At 48.2% G+C, this 24,719-nt stretch overlaps 2 protein-coding genes and 1 long non-coding RNA gene across 32 annotated transcripts in view; 2 read left to right on the top strand and 1 right to left on the bottom strand.

Annotated features, from left to right (window-relative positions):
• Window positions 1-7,821, top strand: part of RBFOX2 (RNA binding fox-1 homolog 2) — a 303,630-nt gene extending 295,809 nt beyond the window's left edge. For 17 of the 18 annotated variants that reach the window (XM_033232813.1, XM_033232806.1, XM_033232799.1 and 14 more), the window contains 3 exons: window positions 4-92; window positions 568-640; window positions 2,294-7,821. In XM_033232813.1, the coding sequence (XP_033088704.1) occupies window positions 4-92; window positions 568-640; window positions 2,294-2,338 (207 nt within the window). In that variant the 3' untranslated portion in view covers window positions 2,339-7,821. Of the gene's footprint in view, window positions 1-3; window positions 93-567; window positions 641-2,293 lie in introns of those variants that run through there. The other variant, XR_004442258.1, reaches the window with a different exon arrangement.
• LOC117095952 lies at window positions 4,573-7,821 on the top strand. The gene is made up of 2 exons (XR_004442261.1): window positions 4,573-4,674; window positions 7,430-7,821. It is a non-coding gene; the product is annotated as an uncharacterized LOC117095952 (long non-coding RNA).
• A 14,811-nt stretch (window positions 7,822-22,632) lies between these two features.
• APOL5 (apolipoprotein L5) overlaps window positions 22,633-24,719 on the bottom strand; it is a 35,303-nt gene continuing 33,216 nt past the window's right edge. For 10 of the 13 annotated variants that reach the window (XM_033232790.1, XM_033232786.1, XM_033232784.1 and 7 more), the window contains 2 exons: window positions 24,061-24,225; window positions 22,633-23,603 (listed from right to left, as the gene is read on the bottom strand). In XM_033232790.1, the coding sequence (XP_033088681.1) occupies window positions 23,575-23,603; window positions 24,061-24,225 (194 nt within the window). In that variant the 3' untranslated portion in view covers window positions 22,633-23,574. Of the gene's footprint in view, window positions 23,604-24,060; window positions 24,226-24,719 lie in introns of those variants that run through there. The other 3 variants (XR_004442255.1, XR_004442256.1, XR_004442254.1) reach the window with 1 other exon arrangement.

Raw genomic sequence — 24,719 nt, 5'->3', positions numbered from 1 at the left:
TAGGGTGGATATGCAGCCTACAGATATGCACAGCCTGCTACTGCAACCGCAGCCACCGCTGCTGCAGCCGCTGCAGCCGCTTACAGCGACGGGTATGTACAGAGGCAGAGGTGAGCTTTGGGATGCATGAGAGCTGTTCCATCCCAAAATGTCACCCATTTCCCTCCCTTCAGCGTTTCTACAGCAGCTCTTAGCGCATCGGGCGTCTTGCCAGCCTGGGCTTTCTGCAGACCTCTTGATGGCCTTTGTCCTGCCTGAAGCACAAGGCACCAACTCTGTCCTCCGCTCCCTCTTTCTTGTTCTCATCTCTTCTTCGGCTTTGACTCCAGTCCCTCTCTTCCTCATCTCCAACTCCTTTCTTTTCCATTTTCTAGAAGTACTTCAGATTTTTTCAGTTATTGCATTTGGGAGTAGAAATAGAAAGGTTTTTTCCTATTCCTTATAATTCCAGTTTCCTTATGATAATCCAAGACCAAGTGACTCACAAGTCTTTAGCACAGGAATCCCTTGAATTTTTTTAGATCACACACTTTTCTTTATCTGTCTGATTGTGTTTCTTCTTTCCAGTTATGGCAGGGTGTACACAGCCGACCCCTACCATGCCCTTGCCCCTGCCGCTAGCTATGGAGTTGGCGCTGTGGTAAGTATATAATATACCATTGTTTTATAAAACCATTTCACCCCTTCTTTTACCCATAGACTACAGAAGATCTAGGGAGGTAGTAAACTTAGCCTTTCATCCACCATCAAGGTATTAAAGCCACACAGATCTATTCATGGCACCCTCTTTATTTGTATGTTATTGTAGTGTGAGCCACATGGCCTAGTTAAGGGCAGCAAAAAGGAATGACCACTGATAGTGTGCCCTGAGCAGTGGCATCATTTGTGAGAGTAATAGGGGAACTGGCGAATGTTTTCTATTGGTTCAAATGTTGAGTGCATACCTGTGGCATAGTTTCATTGATCAGTGTTGGGAAAGGAGCATGGAGCATAAGGTTGTAGTATTCACAGTAAGCTTTTCAAAAACTTAAGTTTCAAATACAAATCTAAAGGATGCCCCTGCTCTTCCTGAGCCTTCTGGTAGATAGTACTAGAAATTCCCAAGTGAATGCTTTATAGGCTGTTTCATTGATTATTGATAACAACTGTGGCAAAATATAGTGTTTTTGATAGACGTATCGAAGAAGTCCGTAGAACTAGCATAATTTCTTCTGACCAACCACCTCACTGCAGCATTATTGTGTTGGCTTTGGTGCCTCCAGTTTCAGTGATTAGGACTCACAGGCTGCAACAAAGGTAGGCCATTCCACAATAACACCTCTGCCAGCCTTGCTCTCTAATTCAAAATGCAACTGGGCAACTACCTCTGAACATGGCAGAGTTGTTTGAAAAGGAGACAGAATGAAGTGTAAAATGTAAGACCTAAAGGAATATGAGGAAGTTACTTCTCACACCAAATTTCCACTGAGGAAGATTTGTGGAAGGAAGTAATGGGGGCCCTGAGGGAATATATGTTTATAAGTGAAGTAGAGCATTACAATATAAAGGCAGTGGTGGAAGTTCCTGAGGTTTTATTTTGTCCTAAAATGATATAAGTCCTATGCTAAAAGAATGACCTGAGAAAGATACATTCCTGGGAAACTTGTAATTGAAAGAGATAAGCCATTAGAGAAAGTCATTTGATAAAGGAATAAAGCCTAGTTAAAACCCCAGCTAGATATATAAATGTGAATATGTCAAGAAACAGCCTAGTTGGTGTGCTTTGTAGATGTTAGAGGAACTAGACTTTATTCAAGACTGACTGAGGTTTAGATGCAGCACCATCTCAAACATGGGCTGTGACCACACATGGCAGGGATCGTGTCGGAAGTAACGTGCACTGCAGATGGGTCATATGTGAGAAGAGGAAACTGGGGATCTGTTTTCCACCAGGATTATAGGCTGTATCAAAGTAAACAAAAACCTGTGCTTTTAAAAATCACTCTTGGCAGAACTAATTTTCAATTGTATATTGTTTCCCTTCTGTGCTAATTCATGCAAATGATGAAATAAAATGTCGTCATATTCTCTTTGAGAATATCAGGTCAGCAATAAATGTGCTGGGCTCTGGTTTGAGCACCTTAGAAGCAGAAGTTGGTTTCCTGACTTTACTGCACAAGGCAATGCTTGATTAATTGCTTTAAGGCTTTGAAGGAGGCTGTGTTTCCAAATCCCTCTCTGGACATATTTTTCTTCACTGTTCATGCTTCTCTCTTCAACCTTTTAATTATTTTTATCTCTTTAATTACTGCAGGCGAGTTTATACCGAGGTGGCTACAGCCGATTTGCCCCCTACTGAAGTGACGTGAGACCCCTGCAAATGGGACAGCCCCCCAGTTCATGAGGCCTGGCTATTGCAATATTTACTAGTAGAGGAACTCTATAGCAAGATGAAGAGGAAAAACAAACAAACAAAAAAAAAAAAACACAAAAAAAGAAAGAATACTTTTTTATACCTCACTATGTTCTTTGAATATGTATTTTTCCTTTAAATTTCTGCCTTTAATTCTTTTGTTCCAAAGATTGTGCATTTTTTTCTTTTTTTTTTTTTTTAACTGTGGTAAAAAAAAAAAAAATAATAATGCATTTCCATGTCTGTATGTCCGTGCTTAGCTTATTCTATCAATCACGGAAGAGGCAGTCAAGGAGGAAGGAGAGACATTAGGAGCTGATAAATGCATCTGATCAGAAATCAGCAGACAGAATTACCAAAGTGTACCTGGTGCTGAATGGCTGGGGGACAAGCAGAAGTGGAAGAGATCTTTCCGCAACAGGATATTCTTCTAGTCTTCTGAGTTTCTGGTCTTTTGACAGGCAATTCTGGTTGGCTGTGGCTGGAATCCACATGCTGATAGATAGGAATTTGTGCTTATAAAGCAGGAGAATTAAAAAGACGCTTTCCTCTCCTCTTCCCTCCTGTCTTCTCCATTCTTTTTACAATCATCTTACAGGCACAGCCTGAGACAGTTGGCATCGTTTTTGGAATTATAGTATTGATATTTCCAAACGTGCTCTCAGACTGTGGATAATAAACACCTCATTAGGAAACCGATCTCAGAATGAACTCTGGAGTATGAAAAAGATCATTTCTTTTTGTTCCTGTAACTTAGCATTCTTTCTGGGCTTCTTCTCCTTTAATTGAACCACAGCTTAGCTGATGTATTCTTTTATTAACATCCTGCTCTCATGTCCATAAGATTCAGGAATTTAGGACCCAGGGACAGAAAGATGAATAAGCCAGTGACCAGATTTCCCCCAGATATCTGGGCACCGCTTGAGGATTAGAAGTACAAAGTGTTCACAGCCATTAAAGAGGGTGAGGAAGAGAAAAGGAATATTAGAAGATCTGGTATTTCTTACTTTTTTCTTGCCTTAGAAAGTACAAAGTTTAAAAAACAGAATAAAGAATCTGCTGGGGAAAGATCGAGTACCAGGTCCTAGGTCAGCAGTCCCTGGAAGTTTTGGTGATGAGGACATGGAAGGGCAGGCAGAGGCACTTTGTACTTGCTCCAAAGCCATAGGAATTTTCATCTTCCAGAGCCTTTATGAGTCACTTCTCTATCCACAGTCTTGAGCCCTGTGGCTGTCCTGCCAAGCTTCTCACTGTCCTCCAGAAACAGCCAGCTGAGCACCCGGACCACTTTGTATACATTAACACTACAGGACATAAAATGCGGAGGCTCTGAGATTGCTGCCCTCCCATAGTGGAAGGAGGGTCTGAAATGGCAAGGGTCTTCTATATCGCCAGAAAGAGGCATGCAGTGAGTCACTGCCGTTGCCATCTGGCTGTAATTTTCTGTGTTATCAAGGTAGGAGAGTGTTTCTCTTCTAGCTGTTAGATAGAACTGATAAAAGCAAGTGTCCTACAGCATTTCCCAAATGAAGGCATTAGGAAATAGAAAAGCACGGTCTCTTTGGCTCCCTGGTCTATTCACATTGGTACTAGGGTGACCTTTCACCCAAGGGACAGCTGCTAAAGGGAGTAATTCAGAGACATGGAGCTTCTGGTTTGTTATGGGTTTGTTTTGGGTTTGTTTTTTAACTCCTGCCTCCACACATGTTCTTGACTGATAACTGACTCATGTCCCTGAATTAAAATGACTGACCTACGACAGCATCAAGCATTCTTTGTAAGCAGAGTGATGTGTCTGAGAGGGCATTGGCCTGTCGCGTAGAATACATATCCTCTCCCCCTTCAGAATCCTGTCTCGCCTCATAACTGGGAGAGAGGCTGTGCCTGAAACTAGGGGCGATGTCAAGGAAGCTAGAGGCCTCGATGCAATTATTACTCATCCTGGGGAGGAGGACGGAGACTAAGGGGACACCAACGGCCCAGTCCATTGGCCATTTTTAAGGATCCCCCCACCCCAAGCCAAAGTTTGGTTGGTTGCTGTTAAGACAATTTTTGTTGTATGTATATAAATATTTTAGTTAGAGGAGCGGGGAATGGGATGCGGGCTTTCACAGTTCTAGGGAATGGGGGCAGGGGGGATTTTGCTTTTGCTTTTGCTTTGAGGGAGAACTTTAGCTGACTGAAAAAACAAAAGTTTGAGGTCATGATCACAAAGGGGCCATTCCCAAAAGATGGCAAGGCACGTACTCAATGGAGACTAGGCCAAATTCTAAATGGTTGTATCCCTAGCAGGGGAGAATAGGAGAATGAGTTTAAGTGTTTTTCTCTTCTTTTTTCCTAGAAAGAGGTAAGGATAATAGGAAAGGTAGAGAAGGCAGCTCCCACAGACCTTTTAAGAGAGGCAGAATCTTGAGCTTGAGGCACCTTGAGTGCATCTCAGTTCAGCTGGTTCTGGCTGAGGCCTCCAAAGGCAAGCTCTGTGCTTTCCAGTGGTTTCTGCTGCATTTCCAGGGATGGTGTTTAACACCACTTCCTCCAGCTCCCTTTGCTAAGAAAGAATAGATGGAGTTCTGCTTTTTATGAAAGGGTCTTTGGTTTTCAGTGTCAACACTGAGAATTGGGCTCTTACAAGCATCTAGATTTCACAGTATCAACCTCGCCATCACCATTTGAACTTTGAGACTCTGTACAGTCAACTTCACCAGAGGCAGGTTGCTCAAAGCAGCACTGCTTGTCTGTTCCTGACTCTGGTTCTCACTGTATTAAGAAAGAGAGTCAGAGGAGTCTGGCATTTCGTGAGTTTGTTAGAGGATGCTGGCTGATAATTCCAGAAAACTCACCGATGCTGAATCACATGCACGATTCTTTTTCAACTTTACTATAGTTCATGACCTGGACTTTCTGTACTCTTGGAAGCTGGGCTCCTTAAAGGAGGCCTCTAGTGAAAACCTTTATCTCCGCGTCCTTCTTTTAGCCAGAGAGCTGCCCGTAGGCATTTTCCAGAATTCCTGGTGTCTCTTAGTTTAATTTCCATTAACTCAGATCAGCCATTGTGATTCACCATTTGTCAGGCTCTCAGGTTTCACAAAACCTACTATCACCATCATCCTCCAACAGCCACAGTCTGAATTGAGCCAACATTTTTTTTTTCTTTGAGAAAGAAGTGGACTGGGGCACAACTTTTAGTCTGAGGGGAGCTAGTGGAAATCTAGACGATAGAAATCATCGATAGCAGCTTTTCCTCAAATGTGTGACTCCTCAGGGGCTGAACTGCTCTTAGCTTAGAATTATGCTTTCCTAGAGATCTAGCAGAGAAGGTTAATCACTACCATCCCGTAACTAGTTACATAGCTTCCAGACATGAGGGAGACTGATATCAAACAGGGACGGAAGCAACCCCAAGGATATGCAAGAAGGGCATGATGAGCCCCCTTCCCTCTGGCAGGAGAACAAGGCCAACCAAGGGACAGACTGGAAAGCACTTAGATGTTTAAGGAGGGAAAAGGGGAAACTTTGGCGAGCCCTCCCCTTTTGCCAAGTTCAGCCAGTTCTCTGCTGCTTGCAACCCTCTAGCACAGTGACATTTGCAGAATTGCAGATTTTTTCCCCCAGATACTAGGAGGAAAGGGACTTTGGGGGGTGGGGAAGGGGTCGTGGTGTTTTAAAAGCATAAGTTACCTGTTTGCACTGTTTTAAGATAGGAAAAAAATAGTGGGCAAGGTGAACATCAGACGTAAATTTGTGTGTTTTTATTTTGTCATGCTCTTGAAAATGTTTGACCATTTGTAGTATACACAGTGAAACTTGATTCTCTGTTGCATAAAACACTATATTTTTTTGGAAATGTTACTGTCCAAAAGCCTCTTCCCTCCCTTTCCTGTTCCTGTGTACTTCCTTCATACTTGCTTTACTGATCGGCCAGGCAATAGTGCTCCAAGAGCTAGAGCATGAAACAGGGCCCTTTCCAAGTAGGCTCTGGGTGTCCTAAGCCAGCGTGTGCCCTCTGGTTCGGTGAGCGTGGTGGAGTCCCTGGCACCTTTCTTTGCAAACAAGGCTTACAGACCAGACTGCAGCGAGTTGTCAAATTCCTCAATCCGATGCACTAGGAGTGAGGAGCCCAGGGACGGAGGGGATTCCTGAAGTGTTGCAGTTGGCTGTAGTAGCCGAGTTCTTTTCCATGTTACCGAAACTGTAGCCAGTTACAGTTTACTCAGGAAAACGGTAGATCAATTCAGCCATGGTAGTGCTGGTCGGCAGGGATTGGTAACGGAGAGAACTGCTTATCAGCCACAACTCAAGCCTTGCCTTTTAGGAGGCCACCGGCAGAGGGACTTGGTCCTCCTTGTCTGGCACTTGCGTCCATGCCGGCGACCTGAGGACTGCACTCACACTGGCGAGCAAGAAGGGAACAGTGATTCTCTTTTCTCTCCCCACCCCCTGCCCTTTGTTACCAACACCAGTTTCCCAGGGGGTACATGAGTTTTTGAATTTTTAAAACGTGTTTTGGTTTGGTTTTTCCGGGGACTGATAAGTGTTTTAAGCAATGTCCATACCCCGTCAAGACTCCCAGCTTAGTCATTTTCTTGTATTTTTCTGTTCACAGTATTTGTGTGTGTGCTTGTTTTGGCAGCTCATTTTGGCTGTATTATATATCGAGTGATGAATTGATCCTCTTTTTTTCCCTAAGGGATATGAATTGTTTTTCTTGTGTTATATTCTGCTTGTGAATAGCTGGAGCAAACCTGGGGCTGACACACGTAAGCTAGGGCTGCAAAGCGAGAAGAGCCGGTGGAGTGTACTTGTCCCTGACAGGCTGACCTGCCTGAGTCTCTGAGCTTTTCAGTCCAAATCTTTGTAAGGCTCAAAATGCCACAGAACCTCTCCTCTTCTCCCCACTCCCCATGGCAGGAACCGGACCATCCCTACATGCAACATGCTGTTCCTCCAGCCCCTCCCATTGCCATGGCAAAACAGGTACCTTTGGGGCAGGGGGCATTACATGGGATGCTTGTGTGATCGACCACCTAGCCTTCTCTCTCCCCTCCCGGCCTCCCCCGGAATCACTTCCTAGGACACCCGAGCTGCTTGCCCAGGGTCCTGTTTCCCTGCTAACTCCAGAGAAGCATCCCAGGGCTTTGTGACAGTCTCCAATTCCCTTCCCTTCTCGTTAAGAATCATATTGTATAGTAGCTTTCAGACCATACAGTATTCATTGGGTTACTCCTATTATTATCAAGTAGCTGGAATTGTGAAGGTCGGAGTAGTTAGATCTTTAGCTTTTATTCCTTATTTTTTTGTATTACTCTCCATGTGTATAAATTATTGATCATGTTGCTGGCTTTTATAAACTCTAAGCGAAGGAGGAGCACTGCCTCAGCCTTTGCACATGGTAATGAAGCACTGTTTTTAAATAAAAGAGAGAAACACCATTCTTTGGCCTGTGTGTATTAATCCTCGTTCCCCGTTGCCTTTGCCTGAGGCTCCAAAGATACAACTTGGATTTGACTTTTTAAGTGGGGGTCGGGGGTACAAGAAGGAACAGCGCCAGGCGTTCTAAGGTGAGACATTCTAAAGGGTGACGATAAGCCAGAAGGTAAACGAGGCCAGCAGCTGGGTCCGTGTCACTGCCCTCAGCTTCCCCAGCTGCTGAACTCCAATATGTCCAAAAGCTGATTTTGTGCCTCTGCTTCTGAAATCTCTCAGCTTTACTTCTTCACCGTCCACCCTCCCCTAAACTGCTGCCTTTACTGCACCACAGACACTGTCCTTATCACTTGATCTTATCAAAGTGTCATTTTCCTGCCTTGCCTCTGTCCCTGCTGCCCCTAGCTCTCCGGCTGCCACCCAGGCTCCCTCATTTTTTGTTCAGCCATAAAAAATATGTCCTGCCTAGCCCCTTCCTTCCTGTTTCTTTTCTTTTTTTCCCCTTAAGACAAGGTCTGACTGTGTCACCCAGGCTGGAGTGCAGTGGTGTGATCAAGGCTCACTGTAGCCTCAAACTCCTGGGCTCAAGTGATCCTCCCACCGCAGCCTCCCGAGAAGCTGGAACTACAGGCGCACACCACCACACCTGGCCATGTTTTGAATCTTTTTGTACAGATGGGGCTTCACTGTGCTGCCCAGGCTTCAGGTGATCCTCCCACCTCAGCCTCCCGAAGTGCTGCCGTTACAGGCGTAAGCCACCACACCTGGCCTCTTTTCTTTCTTTCTTGTGCTTTTCACCCATCCCTTGCTGCGTTTGTTTTATTTCTCAGCCAATAATTCCCAAATCTCTGAAATTCTCCATAATCCATAAATCTGGAACTCCCTTCACTTAACCCTATGGGATCATCACGCTTCCTGTCTCACAGAGAATATGGAGGTTGTCACACAATCTCCCAGATTGAGTTTTCACTACCAGATCTATAAACCTACTTGCATCCCACCCAGGGTCTTTCCCCTTCTCTCTCTCGTTCTGTTAAGGGCATTCTTCCCATCACTGTGAACCCTGCACTGTGCTCTGCATCCCAGCCTTGCCCGCCTCCTCGGTGCTTTACTTCAGTTTCCTCCCTTGCCCGGTTTGCCTCTTCCTCTCAATAGTCCCTTTGGCACTTAAGTGTGCTGAAATCTTTAAAAGTTTTTTTAAAAAATTGGAAAATCTCAAGTTATTCCTTGAACTTTTTTTTCTTGTTTTGGGGGTTTTTTTGTTTTGTTTTGTTTTGTTTGTTTTTTGAGACAGGGTCTCACTCTGTTGCCCAGGCTGCAGTGCAGTGGCGCTGTCTTGACTCACTGCAACCTCCGCCTCCCAGGTTCAAGCAATTCTCCTTCGTCAGCCTCCTGAGTAGCTGGGATTATAGGCACGCACCACCAAGCCTGGCTAATTTTTGTATTTTTGGTAGAGACAGTTTCACCATGTTGGCCAGGCTGGCCTCAAACTCTCCACCTCAAGGATTCACCCGCCTCGGCCACCCAAAGTCTTGGAGTTACAGGCGTGAGCCACAGCACTTGGCCCTACGTTGTTTCTTTTGTGGCAAACTTCTGGAGTAAGTTTCTACCAGCTGATTCCAATTACTTGATCTTCACCCTGTGGCTGCCTGGCTTCTACCTCCAGTACCTGGAAGCAGCCCCTGAGGATAACAGCTAACGGACGCTCCTCTGTCCACTTACTTGACTGCCGAGTGTTCCCAAGGCTTCTTCCCTTGTGTGTTCGACTGTGACGGGCCAAAGTAGGCAAGTACCTCCCCACCACCACCCACTCCAAGCTGGCATCCCCTTGCCTGGCTTCGTCTTAGCTTCTAAACTGGTCTCCTTGCCTCTACCTTTTCTCCGACAGCACTCCATCTCTGAAGTGTGTTCTCTCAACAGCCTGTTCCATCGGATTGTGACATGTTTTTGTGCAAACTTCCTTTGGCTTCCCATCCCGTAGCCAGTTCCAAATCCTTATTTTGGTCTACAAGGCCCTGTACAATGTGCTCCCCTGGTAGTTTATTTGGTGTCTGTCTTTCTGTACTAAAATGTAAGCACCTGGAGGTCAAAGACTTTGTTCTGTTGGCTGCTGTATCGCCATTGCCTGGTGCGTTGAAAGCATTCAGTACGTATTTGTTGAATTACTGTTTTCCATTTTGGATGTAAGTGATGCAGTTTTCAGCCCTGCCTTCCTCCACATTGCCACGCCTAGTAACAACAGTGGACATCTGTGCAGAGCACTGTTGGTGGCACTTGCCCATTTTCACTCCTTTCATCTTCCCAGCAGCTCTGTGAGGCGGGTGCCCCCTGAGGCACTTCTCTCTGCTCCTGCTCCTGCTCCTGCCTTCCTGCTGGGTTTGACAAGAAGGCAAAGCCTGGATTGCCCCTTCCCCAGGCCCTTTCTGGGGGTTGTGTTTGCAACAAGGCAACTTGTGTCCCCTCAGGACAAAGCAAGCTTGCTTACTACCTGTTATAAAACAGGTGGCTCCTCTAAGCTCAGTGCTTCTCAGCTCAGTGCAAACCTACTACCTGCACCACATCCATCCAGGCCTGTGGGACTCGGGGGCTCATGCTGCCTGCTGCACCGTGAGGAATAAAGTCCTTTGCCTCTCACCGAGTCTTGTCTTCCACCAATATCCATGAAACTGTAACAGGCGAATGCATCAGCTTCTAAGGAGGGAGAAATCAAAGCCCATACCTGACAGTATTGGTATTCCTCTGTTAAAAGATGAAGCTGGAAGCATAGAGAGATTAAATAACTTTGCCAAAGTCACATAAGTAGGAAGTTGCGGAACCAGGATGCAAACCCAGGCAGTTGCTCCCAAGTCTATGCTTTTAACCTCTGACTGCTAGTGTTTCTAAGTGCTGCTCTTGTAGAAACCCCACAGAAATCCGAGCCAGCACTGCACTCATATCTCTGGCTGCCTCTCTGCCTCTTGTAGGCTCCTCTTCCTCCAGCTCTCTCTTAAATCTTGTTATTCCTCTAGGGCTCAGTTGTAGGCCACCTTCTTCCCATACTCCACTGAAAAGATCGCTGTTGAGACCAATTTCTGCCTGTAAGCTAATGACTCTTAAATCCAAACTGGAGTTCATAGAGCTTTTCCTAGAGTCTAGACTAACATCCAGCTGCAGCCCCATAGGCTCCTAAAATTTAGTGTGCTTGAAATAAACCCTCTTTCTACTCAAAACCCATGTTCCTGTCTCTAGTCCCTTTGAGCTGATAACAAAATACCATAAACAGTAATTTTTAAATAACAGAAGTTGACCAGGCTCTGTGGCACATGCCCGTAATCCCAGCACTTTGAGAGGCCGAGGCGGGTGGATCTCCTGAGGTCAGGAGTTTGAGATCAGCCTGGCCAACATAGTGAAACCCCGTGTCTACTAAAAATACAAAAATTAGCTGGGCATGGTGGCGCATGCCTGTAATCCCAGCTACTCGGGAGGCTGAGGCAGGAGAATCGCTTGAACCCAGGAGGTAGAGGTTGCAGTGAGCCGAGATTGGGCCATTGCACTCCAGCCTGAGCAACAAGAGTGAAACTCTCTCAAAAAAAAAAAAAAAAAAAAATTACAGAAATTTATTTCTCACAGTTCCAGATGCTGGGAAGTCCAGGGTCAAGGCTCCAGCAGATTCTATGGCTGGTGCGGGCCCATTTCCTGGTTTAGAGCTCCTCACTATTCTTCAAATGGTGGAAGAAGCTAGCGAGTTCTGTGGGGCCTCTTATAAGGGCACTAATCCCATTCATGAGGGCACCATCCTAATGATCTAATCGCCTCCTGAAAGGCTCCATCTCCTAACACCATCACACTGGGGGTTACGATATCAACATAGGAATTGGATGTGGGGGAGACAATCACACTAAGCAGTTCCCTCGGTCAATAAGTTTGACAACAATTGGCAATCACCATGTCAAAACCCTAAGGAGGAAAGAGAGAAAATGATGTAAAGAAAAATAGTTTGCTGGCCGGGCGCGGTGGCTCAAGCCTGTAATCCCAGCACTTTGGGAGGCCGAGGCGGGCGGGTCACGAGGTCAGGAGATCGAGACCATCTTGGCTAACACGGTGAAACCCCGTCTCTACTAAAAATACAAAAAATTAGCCGGGCGTGGTGGCGGGCGCCTGTAGTCCCAGCTACTCGGAGGCTGAGGCGGGAGAATGGCATGAACCCGGGAGGCAGAGCTTGCAGTGAGCCGAGATCGCGCCACTGCACTCCAGCCTGGGCGACACAGCCAGACGCCGTCTCAAAAAAAAAAAAAAAAAAAAAAAAAGAAAAATAGTTTGCTAAATGTGGGTGTGTTTCTACTTTCATCTTGGGTGGCCGCCGGTCCTCAGTGAGGACCTCTCTCCACTTGCAAACAGCAAGTCGAGCTGATTCCTTGGTCTCCACCCATAGTCCTCAGGTGTAGTACGTGGCTGTCTGACCTTTTATCAGGCAGTGACCTCTGGACCAACTAGATGGACAGCATCCAAAGATAAGTCATCTTTGTCTAACATGTAGTAGATGCTTTATACATTTGATTTTTTTTTTTTCTTTTGGTTCAAACCCCTTCCACTTACATAATTCTTCCTGTTTTGACAGGCTTTAGCAATGATATCTTTTTCTGACTCAAGCTCCGCCCCAGTCCGCAGCCTCCATTCATCACATGAACATTGATTGGTGACGTGCAGCCATATATTGGTGCCATTTGGAGACAAAGCCTGGAGAAACTGGATTTTCTCTTAGGTAATTCTGTCCATGTCTCTCCCCGCCACCAGACTGAGCTTCCAGAGGGCAAAGGACCAGATTAATCATGTCCAGCTTCCTAACACCTCACTGAGGCACCTGCTGGAGCTCCCATCCTATAAACCATACTGACGGTTCCACAAAGAGACACAGACTCAAATGCACAGCCAGGAATACGACAAGAACAGGCAGAGTGTCTGAGAATGAAACCACACATAATTCTCTGAGACTTTACTTAAAACACAAGGTGAATTTACAAAAAGTTCACGATGAGTCAAAAGGTGGCCCTGGCCTCAGGCTTCCATGTCTGTGCCTCTGTTGAGGACAAGGAGTGCTCAGAGTAGCTGCCTCTCCATGCTCCCAAGTAGCCAGTGGCCCCTGTGGTGGCCACCAATGATGCCGGTTTTTGCTTGATTGTTTGAAAAGAAAACTGAATTTCAAGGAGCCAAGTTTCTGTTTCTCCCTGAGCCATAGCAAGCTGTGTGGTCTCAGTCAAACCTCTGTCCATCTGCCCCACAGCTTCCCCATCTGTAGGATGTCAGGACAAATAAGCTATTCTGGCCGGGCGTGATGGCTCATGCCTGTAACCACAGCACTTTGGGAGGCTGAGGCGGGTGGATCATCTGAGGTCAGGAGTTTGAGACCAGCCTGGTCAACATGGTGGAACCCCATCTCTACTAAAAATACAAAAATTAGCCAGTCATGATGCTGTGCGCCTGTAACCCCAGCTACTCAGGAGGCTAAGGCAGGAGAATTGCTTGAACCCAGGAGGCGGAGGTTGCATGAGCTGAGATCGTGCCACTGCACTCCAGCCTGGGTGGACAGAGTGAGACTCCGTCTCAAAAAAAAAAAAAAGATAAGCTATTCTGTGGGCCCCTCCCAAGGCGGAAGTGCTGACTCTGTATTGTTGATAACAGAACTTGTCTCTCCAGGTGGAAATCAAGCCTAAACAAATGCTCAGTCCCAGGGACAGGGCTGATCCCATCAGGCACTCCCACCCTCCGCCTTCCCCTGGGAGCTCAGTTCTTTCTACCTCGTGCTCGTAAAATGCCTGTGCATTCACTAAGTCCCGCCAGAAACTGCACAGGAGCAATTGTGACCAAGTTGTCACAAAAGCTGGCACCACACAGCGGCGTGTTGGGAAAATGGTGCCTCCATGTTGGAGACTGCCTGACCCAGTTCTAGGCCGAATATCGGAGGTTCTCAACCAAAGGAGCGAATCAGAGCCCCATTTACATGCCCAGGCTGCAGACCTGCAGGTTCCAACTCATTGGGTCCAAGTGGGGTCTGAGCCTCTGGATTTTGTGAAGAGGCCAAAGATGATCCTAATGTGCACGCTGGTTAGAATCTGCCACTACAGGATTTTGGATCCTGCCGTCTTCTCAAAGCATGCCGAGAGACCTCGGAGAACAGAAAAGCTCTTTTTTTTTTTTTTTTTTTTTTTGAGACGGAGTTTCGCTCTTATTGCCTAGGCTGAAGTGTAAAGTTGCGATCTCGGCTCACTGCCACCTCCGCCTCCTGGGTTCAAATGATTCTCCTGCCTCAGCCTCCCAAGTAGCTGGGATTACAGGTGTGTGCCACCACGCCTGGCTAATATTTTTTTTTTTTTTTTTTTTACTGGAGACAAAGTTTCACCATGTTGATCAGGCTGGTCTCAAACTCCTGACCTCAAGTGATCCACCCACCTTGGCCTCCCAAAGTGCTGGGATTACAGGCATGAGCCACCGTGCCAGGCTGAAAAGCTCGTTTTGAAAAAGGCTGGGACTGATGTCTCTATGAAGGTTCATCAGTGGTGACAAATGTTACCACACAGTCTGGATGATGATGGTCTAGGGTGAGGGGAGAGGGTGTGGGGGAGCACTCTGTGCTTTCCACTCAAATTTACTCTAAAACGTAATTCACGTTAAAGCCTATTGATTTAAATGCAGGGAAGAGGCAGCCAGGGTATGACAGAGTCAATGGAAATATTCAAGGATCGTGGTTCTGTCCCTCTCAGCCAGATCACTCTTCCTAAACACCTTTGTTCTCAGATGAGCTCCTGCTCCATCTCCATGGATGGCTTCTGTTGTCTGTGGGCAAAATTCTAAACTCCTTAGCCCGGCATTGAAGGCACCTCCCGATCCTGGCCTCAGACCGTCTTTCAGGCTTAGAATCAATACCTAGGAGCCCAAACTGAAAGGGACCTCAAAGACCATCCCCACCAGATTGTAAGTCCTGCAAGGGGAGCCTTCCTTGTCTGTTCACCACAAGGACCTAGGACATGACCAGGGTCTGTAAAGGCAGAGACCTACATCCGGATCTGGCTCCAGGTAGAAGTACATGCCCTGGCCCAGCCACCAGCCATTGCATTCCGGCCCGCCCCGCCTCCTGTTTTTTTTGAGAGGGACTCTCACTCTGTCGCCCAGGCGGGAGTGCAGTGGCGCGATCTTGGCTCATTGCAACCTCCACCCCCCAGGTTCAACTGATCTCCTGCCTCAGCCTCCTGAATAGCATGGATTATAGGTGGCTGCCATCACGCCTGGCTAGTTTTTGTATTTTTAGTAGAGACGGGATTTCACTATGTTGGCCAAGCTGATCTCAAACTCCTGACCTCAAGTGATCTGCCCGCCTCAGCCTCCCAAAGCACTCGGATTATAGGCGTGAGCCACCACGCCTGGCCAGAAATCCCTTTTCTTTCTCCCACACAGCCTGTCCTTCCACCTCCTTTTGCCTCAAGACCGTTTCTCTGAACATTTCCGACATACTCCAGCCCCCTTCATCTCGCTTGCCTCTGAGCTCTCTGCAGCATGACTTTATTCTTGCCATACTTGGCTTCGTGCTGCGTTATTTTGAATTATTTGAGGCCAGGCCTCTTTTGTATTCAGCTCTCTGTCTCCAGTACCAGAGCCCTGGAGCTGCCATGCATCCCTCAGTGTCTGTGGGACCTGCCAGGCCAGCTGTGGGAGTCAGGACTAGGATTGATCTGAGCAGAGCCTTCATGTGGTTTTTTTTTTTTTTTTTTTTGAGATGGAGTCTCACTCTGTCGCCAGGCTGGAGTGCAATGGCACAGTCTTGGCTCACTGCAACCTCTGCCTCCCGGGTTCAAGAGATTCTCCTGCCTCAGCCTCCCAAGTAGCTGGGATCACAGGCAGGTGCCACCTGCTCCTCTGCTCTAAGAAAGCCTTATTCTTTTAGGATGTAAAGCATGGGCTCCGGATCCCAGCTGTCTAAACTTGAAATCCGGCTCTGCCACTTCCTGAACGTGTGCCCTTGCAGGAGTTGCTTAGTGCGCCTCAGCGTTTCCATCTGTCAAATGGAGATAGTATTAGTCTGTACTTGAGAGTAAGGATTTTAAAAGTTCATGTAGGGGCTGGGTGCGGTGACTCATGCCTGTAATCCCAGCACTTTGTTTTGTTTTGTTTTGTTTTTGAGGCGGAGTCTCGCTCTGTTGCCCAGGCTGGAGTGCAGTGGCCCGATCTCAGCTCACTGCAAGCTCCGCCTCCAGGGTTCACGTCATTCTCCTGCCTCGGCCTCCCGAGCAGCTCGGACTACAGGCGCCCACCACCTCGCCCGGCTAGTTTTTTGTATTTTTTAGTAGAGACGGGGTTTCACCGTGTTAGCCAGGATGGTCTCGATCTCCTGACCTCGTGATCCGCCCATCTCGGCCTCCCAAAGTGCTGGGATTACAGGCTTGAGCCACCGTGCCCGGCCAATCCCAGCACTTTGGGAGGCCGAGGTGGGTGGATCACCTGAGGTCAGGAGTTCAAGACCAGCTTGGCCAATATGGTGAAACCCTGTCTCTACTAAAAATACAAAAAAAAAAACTAGCCGGGCGTGGTGGTGGGCACCTGTAATCCCAGCTACTCAGGAAGCTGGGTCAGGAGAATCACTTGAACCCAAGAGGCAAAGGTTACAGTGAGCCAGGAACACGCCACTGCACTCCAGCCTGGGCAACAAGAGTGAAACTCTTGTCTCAAAAACAAAAGTTCATATATGTAAAATGCTTAGAAATACATGGCACATGGTATTCACTCAATACATGTTTTATTATTGTTATTATTAATCGTGTGATCCACAGGGATGAGCCAAGCACTCTGGACAACCATCCCAGGCTCCAAAGACAGGACAATGACATGGGTTCTGAGCCTTAAGTCCCAACATCCCCTTGACCTCCCAGTTCTAATTGGTCAGGTCCTATCTTCCCTGCTGAATTATTTGCTTCTTGTGTCCTCAGGAAACTGAGGCACAGAGAGGTCATAGAGCAAAGCCTCAAACCCCAGCAAGAACCCAGGCAGCTCTCCTGGGGCCGTGTCCCTCGGCCCCGCACAGATCCTGGCACCCAGTGGTCATGGGGGCTCTGTGAGCCTTTCTTCGCTGAGTGGAGGCCCTTCCACTCCTTCCCCCAGTCTTATTCTCTTCATCTGTTCATACAGTCAAGGTTGTGGAATTGTAGAGTTGGGCACAAGCCTTGATGTTCAAATAGTTCAAGCCTCTATTTGACCAATAGCAGCAAAAGGCCCAGAGAGGCTAAACACAAGAGCATATGGCCAGTTATTGGCAGGAGTCGGGGCTGAGGAGCCTCCCCTTTTCCAAATGTTGCCTTGCTGGTGTTTGAAAGTGTTGGCCTGATAGAATAAACAGGAGCATACAATGGTTTTTCCAGTGGAATGCTAAGTTCTCCAAAGCTGGGGTTTTCTGTGCTAGCTCGGGGTTCCTGCTCCAGGGTTCTCTTCATCCAGAGCAGTCAGTAAATGCTTCCCCAGTCTCCTGTCGTGCTTTCTGGAAGCACAGCATCGGCTGAACGTCTGTCAGGTACCGGGGGTGGCCTTAGGTGCCTTCGCATATGAGATCTCATTGAATTTTCACTTAAAAATGAAACTGAGTTCTTCATAAGAACCCCTCATTCTCATCCCCATTTTGTGAGAAAGTCAAAACAGTGGCAGGAGGAGCCTTGCACAGTTTCACACAGGTGGAAAGTTTTCTGAGCCTGGATCCATGGGTCTTGCACAGTTTCACACAGGTGGAATGTTTTCTGAGCCTGGATCCGTGGGTCTTGCACAGTTTCACATAGGTGGAATGTTTTCTGAGCCTGGATCCGTGGGTCTTGCACAGTTTCACACAGGTGGAATGTTTTCTGAGCCTGGATCCACAGGTAAGCTGGGGAGTAGTGCGGAGAGAACTGGTCTGCCGGCGGAGAAACAGCCTGGTGGAAAGTGGGGCAGTGAGCTCCTCCTTGGCGGGGACAGGGAAGACTGCCCAGCGCCAGGCCTCTCCTGAGGGCGGCACTGATCCTACCCCCAACCTTTCACCTTTCACGCTTGAGGACTGCCTGGCCCTGTGACAGAAAAGAGGCAAGTGTGCAAAGTGTTCTCACAGGAAACACCATCACCCCCTGGTTCCCTGTAGGTTTGGAAATCGGCTTCCCGCCCCACAGATGGCAATTTCTCATTTTGAAAGCCAGAATTCCAGATCCTCAAAAGTTGCTTGTCTTGAATCCTTTGGACCAGGGGTCAACCCGCTGTTTCTGAATAGCAGCAGATAGTAAATATTTGCGGTTGCACAGGCCTTTCGGTCTCTGTCACAGCTTCTCAACTTGGCCACTGTAGCACAAGAGCAACTGCAGACAGTCAGTGAAGGACCTGGTAATCTTCCAATAAAACTTTAAGAAACAGGCGGTAGGTCTGATTTGGCTCACGCACTGCCGACCCTTGCCTGAGTTTGGATCAGTGCTTGTGAAAAATCCCTGCCAAGTGCAGACCGAATGTAACTATTAATTTTGATGTGCATGTGTGGAAAATATTAATCTCCAAATCATTTTAAGAGTAAGTGTTGCCAGAATTGGCAACACTTGCTCAGGCTCAAACTTCAAATTTCTGCCTTAGGCCTGTAAGCACCGGCATGTATGAACTTCAGCCCTCCCATGCTTTAGTGGCGTGACCTCAGGATAACCAAGGCAGTGCCAGGTAGTGGTTAAGAGCAAGGAACCAAGAGTTGGAGGGTTCTGAGTCAGATCTGCCACCTGCTAGGTGGATTACCTTGAGCAACTTATTAATACTTAACAGCTCTGCACCCTGGAGTCCTCGTTTATAAACTTTAGACAATAAATGTTCCTACTTTAGCAGTGTTTTGCAAGGATAAGACAGGACGTGTAGAGTACTCAGCCCAGTGTCTAGAAACTGTTGTTTTCCATAACTATGTGCCATTTGTCATTTGATGAAGTTGGGAAGGCACTTAGCAGAGTTCCTAGTGCACAGGAAACTTTCAGCGAATATTTTGTCTTCCCTTTTTGTCAGGGAGGGGAACAGGGATCGAGGAGTTTCTGGGCAGGCTGGAGTGCAGTGGTGCAATCTCAGCTCACTGCAGCCTGAACCTCCTAGGCTCAAGCGATCCTCCTACCTCAGCCTTCTGAGTAGCTGGAACCACAGGCATGCACCACCACACCTGGCTAATTCTTGTACTTTTTAAAGAGATGGGCTTTCACCGTGTCTGAGGCCAGCTGGGCAACTCCTGAGCTCCATTAATCCTTCTGCCTCCGCCTCCCAAAGTGTTGGGATTATAGGCACAAGCCACCGCACCCTGCCTGAAATGAATCTTGTGGCTGGTAGGTGATAGAGCAGGAGATTCTCCAGGATGGTATTCTTAACACATCCAGACTGAGCTCCTGGTGTGAAAAAGGAGAACTTACCTACAGAATGTCATATATCAGATTTTACTGGCACGTTGCCATGTATCTCTAAAAACCATGTTGCAGAGGGTGTGGGGTAGGTGGGACAGAGCTGGCCCGGAGGCACCGCCAGGATGTAGGGTCTGGAGACAGGGTTCCAGTGTAGGCTGCATCCGTCACGGGCACTGGGAGCTGAAAGGGTGGGAGACACTCCTCGGGCGTTTCCTCCACCATCTCTTCCTTATTGGATCATCCTCATCAGCACAGAACCATGCTGGTATTTCTTCCATCTTTATTTTTTTTTTCCTTTTCTGACCTCACTTCTTCCTCCAGCAAAACCCCTCCAAAACATTGCTTGTACTTCCTGCTTTTTTTATTTTTATTTTTTTTGAGACAGTCTCGCTCTGTGGCCCAGGCTGGAGTGCAGTGGCGCAATCTCGGCTCACTGCAACCTCCACCTCCCAGGTTCAAGGGATTCTTCTGCCTCAGCCTCCCGAGTAGCTGGGACTACAGGCGTGCACCACCACACCCAGTTAGTTTTTGTATTTTTAGTAGAAACAGGGTTTCACCATGTTGGCCAGGCTGGTCTCGAACTCCTGACCTTAAATGATCCGCCCACCTTGGCCTCCAAAGTGCTGGGATTACAGGTGTGAGCCACCGCGCCCAGCCTCTTTCTGCCTTCTTTTAAAACTTCTCCATTCAGGCTTTTTGTCCTCAGCCATCTCACCATAACCACTCTCGTCGAGGCCACCCGTGGTCTTCATGTCGCTAAATCAGATCGATTCTCCTGTCCCTGACCGTCAGCAGCACTGGCCTGGTGCATCGCTTCTGTGCTTTGAGGCTTTCCTCGCTTGGTGTCCTGGACACCTGCTCCTGGTGCCCCTCTTCCCTCAGTGGCTGCTTCCTTCTCAGTCTCCTTTGAGGGTTCCCCAGCTCTCCACATTCTCTTCAAGCTGGGGTGCCCAGGGCTTGGCCTCTGACGTATTTCTCAGACCTGTGTTCACTCTTCTGATCATCTTACCCACCCTCGGGTTTCAGATACCATCTATTTACAGACTTGTATCTCCGGCTAATTTGGTGTTGGAGACCCCACATCTTGAACCGGATGCATGGAACTCATCACCTACTCAGCACCTCCCCTTGCGTGTGTCTTTGGGCATCACAAACGTGACACGTCCAGCCCCAGCACCTTGTTCTCACCCCGTCCCTGCTCCCACCTGTCCGTTTCAGGTGCCGACAGCTCCATCCCGCCAGTTGCTCAGGCCACAATCCCCCGTTATCCCAGCTCTTCCTTCCCTCACACCACAGGTCCAGTCCATGAACAAAGCCTGCGGGCTCTCCCTTCAGAATAGATCCAAAATCTCACCACTTCTCACCACCTCTGTTGCCACCACACTGGTTCAGCTCGCCATCCTTTTTCCCGAGGGTTGTTTCTGACACTTGCTAATAGATATCCCATCACCTTGCCCTGTGGCCTCCTCTCAACACAACAGCGAGTGATCCTCCTAAAATCTAAGCCATCAGGTCACTCCTCTGCCTGAAACCCCCCATGTGTCCCCGCCTCACTCAAGGTAGAAGCCCAAATCCTTTTTTTTTTTTTTTTTTTTTTGAGACGGAGTCTCGCTCTGCCGCCCAGGCTGGAGTGCAGTGGCCGGATCTCAGCTCACTGCAAGCTCTGCTTCCCGGGTTTACGCCATTCTCCTGCCTCAGCCTCCCGAGTAGCTGGGACTACAGGCGCCCGCCACCTCGCCTGGCTAGTTTTTTGTATTTTTTAGTAGAGACGGGGTTTCACCGTGTTAGCCAGGATAGTCTCGATCTCCTGACCTCGTGATCCGCCCGTCTCGGCCTCCCAAAGTACTGGGATTACAGGCTTGAGCCACCGCCCGGCCAGAAGCCCAAATCCTTACCGTAGCTCTAAGACCCTGCACCTTTTGGCCTCCAGCTCCCTCTCCAGCCTCCTCGCTACCCTCCCTTCGCATTCCCCTGCCTCTCTCTGCTCCCGGCACCGCAAGCACGGCACCCCACCAGCAGCCCCCTGAACGTCCCAAGCAGGTGTTTGCCATTGCTGCTCCCTCTGTCTGGAAAGCTCTTCTCCCAGACACCCTCACCACTTTCATGTCTTTGCTGAAAATCAGCCTCTCAGAGAGGCGTGCCCCGATGATCCTATTTGAAATTGTGCTCCTGCCCCATCCTACGCTCCATATAACTCCTTCCCAAACTCATTTTTCCCCCCAACACTCACTACTTTATAATACACCGTAACACTGATTTACTGTGTTTCTTTCCCGTGTTCCCCTGCCTCCACCTTGAGAATGAAAACTTCGTGAAGGCAGGATTTGTTTTGTTTACTGCTTTTCCCCAGTGCCTAGAACAATGCCTTTTCGGGTCTGGATGGACGGATGGGTGGATGGACAGATGGGCTGGAGGCTCCCTACGCTTTCCAGCCATTGCTAACACCATGGAGTGGTCTTCCGTGGAAACACCCATTCTCCCAGTGTTGCCTTGTTCCGTGATGAGGAGTCTGCATGCGCTCAAATGAAGACCCGCTGACTATGACTTTGTCCTCTTTTGTTGTTGTTTTGAGACAGAGTCTTGCTCTGTCGCCCAGGCTGGAGTGCAGTGGCGCGATCTCAGCTCACTGCAACCTCCGCCTCCCGAGTAGCTGGGACTACAGGCGCCCGCCAGCACGCCCGACTAATTTTTAGTATTTTTAGTAGAGACAGGGTTCTACCGTGTTAGCCAGGATGGTCTCAATCTCTTGACCTTGTGATCAGCCCGCCTCAGCCTCCCAAAGTGCTGGGATTACAGGCTTAAGCCATCGCGCCCGGCTTTTTTTTTTTTTTTTTTTTTTTGAGATGCAGTCTCCCTCTGTTGCCAGGCTGGAGTGCAGTGGCATGATCTCGGCTCACTGCAACCTCTACCTCCTGAGTTCAAGCGATTCTCCTGCCTCAGCCTCCCAAGTAGCTGGGACTACAGGTGCGTGCCACCACACCCAGATAATTTTTTGTATTTTTAAAAGAGATGGGGTTTCACCGTGTTGGTCAGGGCAGTCTCGAACTCCTGATCTCGTGATCTGCCCACCTCGGCCTCCAAAGTGCTGGGATTACAGGCTTAAGCCATCGCGCCCGGCTTTTTTTTTTTTTTTTTTTTTTTGAGATGCAGTCTCCCTCTGTTGCCAGGCTGGAGTGCAGTGGCATGATCTCGGCTCACTGCAACCTCTACCTCCTGAGTTCAAGCGATTCTCCTGCCTCAGCCTCCCAAGTAGCTGGGACTACAGGTGCGTGCCACCACACCCAGATAATTTTTTGTATTTTTAAAAGAGATGGGGTTTCACCGTGTTGGTCAGGGCAGTCTCGAACTCCTGATCTGCCCACCTCGGCCTCCCAAAGTGCTGCGATTACAGACGTGAGCCACCGCGCCTGGCCGAGTTGGTCCTGTTTTTAAACATTTTATTTTAGATTTGCAGTAAATATTTATTATCTATATTCCTTCTATTTTATAAAACAGTAATGTGCGTAACTGAAAACTTGAAAAACACAGAAAGGCAGAAAGACGAGGGGACACATCACCAAGTTTACCCCTGAACAGCCACACCAGGACCTTGCTGTGCTCCTTGGAAGGGTTTTGTTTTCCTGCGCACAAGTCTGAGAGATGTGCTTTCCTTAAGTAAAAGGTAAGGAAGTCCCTGCTCTTTTCCACCTAATAACACAAGCAACACTTTCCTCATGAACCCAGTCACTGAGGGAGCATCATTTCTAACAGCTACCTAGTGCTGTATCAAGTGGATGAATATTTTGTATGTAACCAGTTCCCTAGCACTGGAAGATTTTAAGGGCTTCACATTTTTCATGATTATAAATTATGCTACAGTAAAGGGATGATTTTCTCCCAGTAACAGCTTTTCTCAAATCACTAACTTATCATTGCAGAACCCTGGGAATGGAGAATGGATCTTAGCTTGAGCAACAGTCTCCACGCAAAGGTGCTGACTGCAGAGTCATGACAGATGACAGGAGGGAAGAGGGGGAGGAGTGGCAGGTGATAGTTTAAAAATGTTTTCATTTTCGTTATGAAGGTACTATGTAGTTACATACAATTTGGAAAATACATAGAGTTTGGACTGTGTTCCAGCTCCAGTTTTAATTAACATGAACATGTAGGTCTTCTCGGCCTCCAACTCCATCTGTGCCCACGAAAAAGCTGGTCTCTTGCCAATGTGTCTTCCACCCCAGGTATTCCTGGAGTCCGCAAGGTGACCACAAACCACTGGAGGTCTGTCTTCTATTCTCATTGCTGCTGGTTTTATTATTGCCACTAGACGCTTCCCTACCCCCATTATCCTTCACCGAAGACTTGCATTTTGCCTTTGTTAAATCAAGGTTCAGTGGTGACAGGGTGACCAACTAGGGTAAAAAAAAGAAAGCAAATAGTTTACTCACTTCTGCAGCATCTTAGGGATCCCACAGTGGGTTCACTTGAAATCCCAGAAATTACAGGGCTGGGCGAGGTCATTCCTCACTTTGCACACCTAGCCCTTGTCTGTCTTATTCACTGCTAGGCCTGGCATGACGCCTGGCAGAGGTGTGCCCAATTGAGATGTGTGCATTGATGAACTTCATGAATGAACGAATGGCTCATCTGGCAGGAAGTAGAGAGAGAGCTCTGTGTGATGACTGGCAAAGGCACCAGGTGGCGTGGCAGGTGGCCAGATGGAAAGGTAGCAGCAGCCTCTCTCCCCGTTAGGCCCTCCCTTCCCTTCTCCGAGGCCCACCCACCCAAGGAGGGGTTACTTCACTGTCAGGGGTTCCCACAGCTCCTGGCTTGCTTGCATCCCACTTACCTTGCTTTCATCCCACTTACCTCTTCTTGCTGTCAGTGTCTTCCCGGGGCCTGGTGCTGGTGGGGCTGGCTGGTGGCCAAGTGTCCTTGGGGCAGAGACTGTCCTCTTTGGTGTTCTCGGTGCCCCGCCAGGGCCCAGACTAGGCTGGTGCTCCACGACAGGCCAGGGGAGAGCTGAGCGAGACCCTGTGGGACATGAGTCTCTGCATCTCACAGCTTCCAAGAAAGTGATCTGCCCCGGATGTTCAGAAGCTCAAATATGTTCCCAGAGAGCAAAACTCTATCGGTTTTGAGAGGATAAGAAGAGAACCCCTCCTGCCCCAGAAGAGTGGATCCTAAACTTGGCTGCACCACAGAATTACCTGGAGATCTTTAAAAATGTCTAAAGTCGGCCGGGCGCGGTGGCTCACGCCTGTAATCCCAGCACTTTGGGAGGCCGAGGCGGGTGGATCACGAGGTCAGGAGATCGAGACCATCCTGACTAACACGGTGAAACCCCGTCTCTACTAAAAATACAAAAAAAATTAGCCAGGCATGGTGGCGGGCACCTGTAGTCCCTGCTACTCGGGGGACTGAGGCAGGAGAATGGTGTGAACCCAGGAGGTGGAGCTTGCAGTGAGCCAAGGTTGCGCCACTGCACTCCAGCCTGGGCAACAGAGCAAGACTCCATCTCAAAAAAA

Source organism: Trachypithecus francoisi, unplaced genomic scaffold (genome assembly GCF_009764315.1).
Source record: "Trachypithecus francoisi isolate TF-2019V2 unplaced genomic scaffold, Tfra_2.0 Lachesis_group14, whole genome shotgun sequence".
Classification (NCBI taxonomy): Eukaryota; Metazoa; Chordata; class Mammalia; order Primates; family Cercopithecidae; genus Trachypithecus; species Trachypithecus francoisi.
This window is presented reverse-complemented; position numbering and strand designations above follow the sequence as displayed.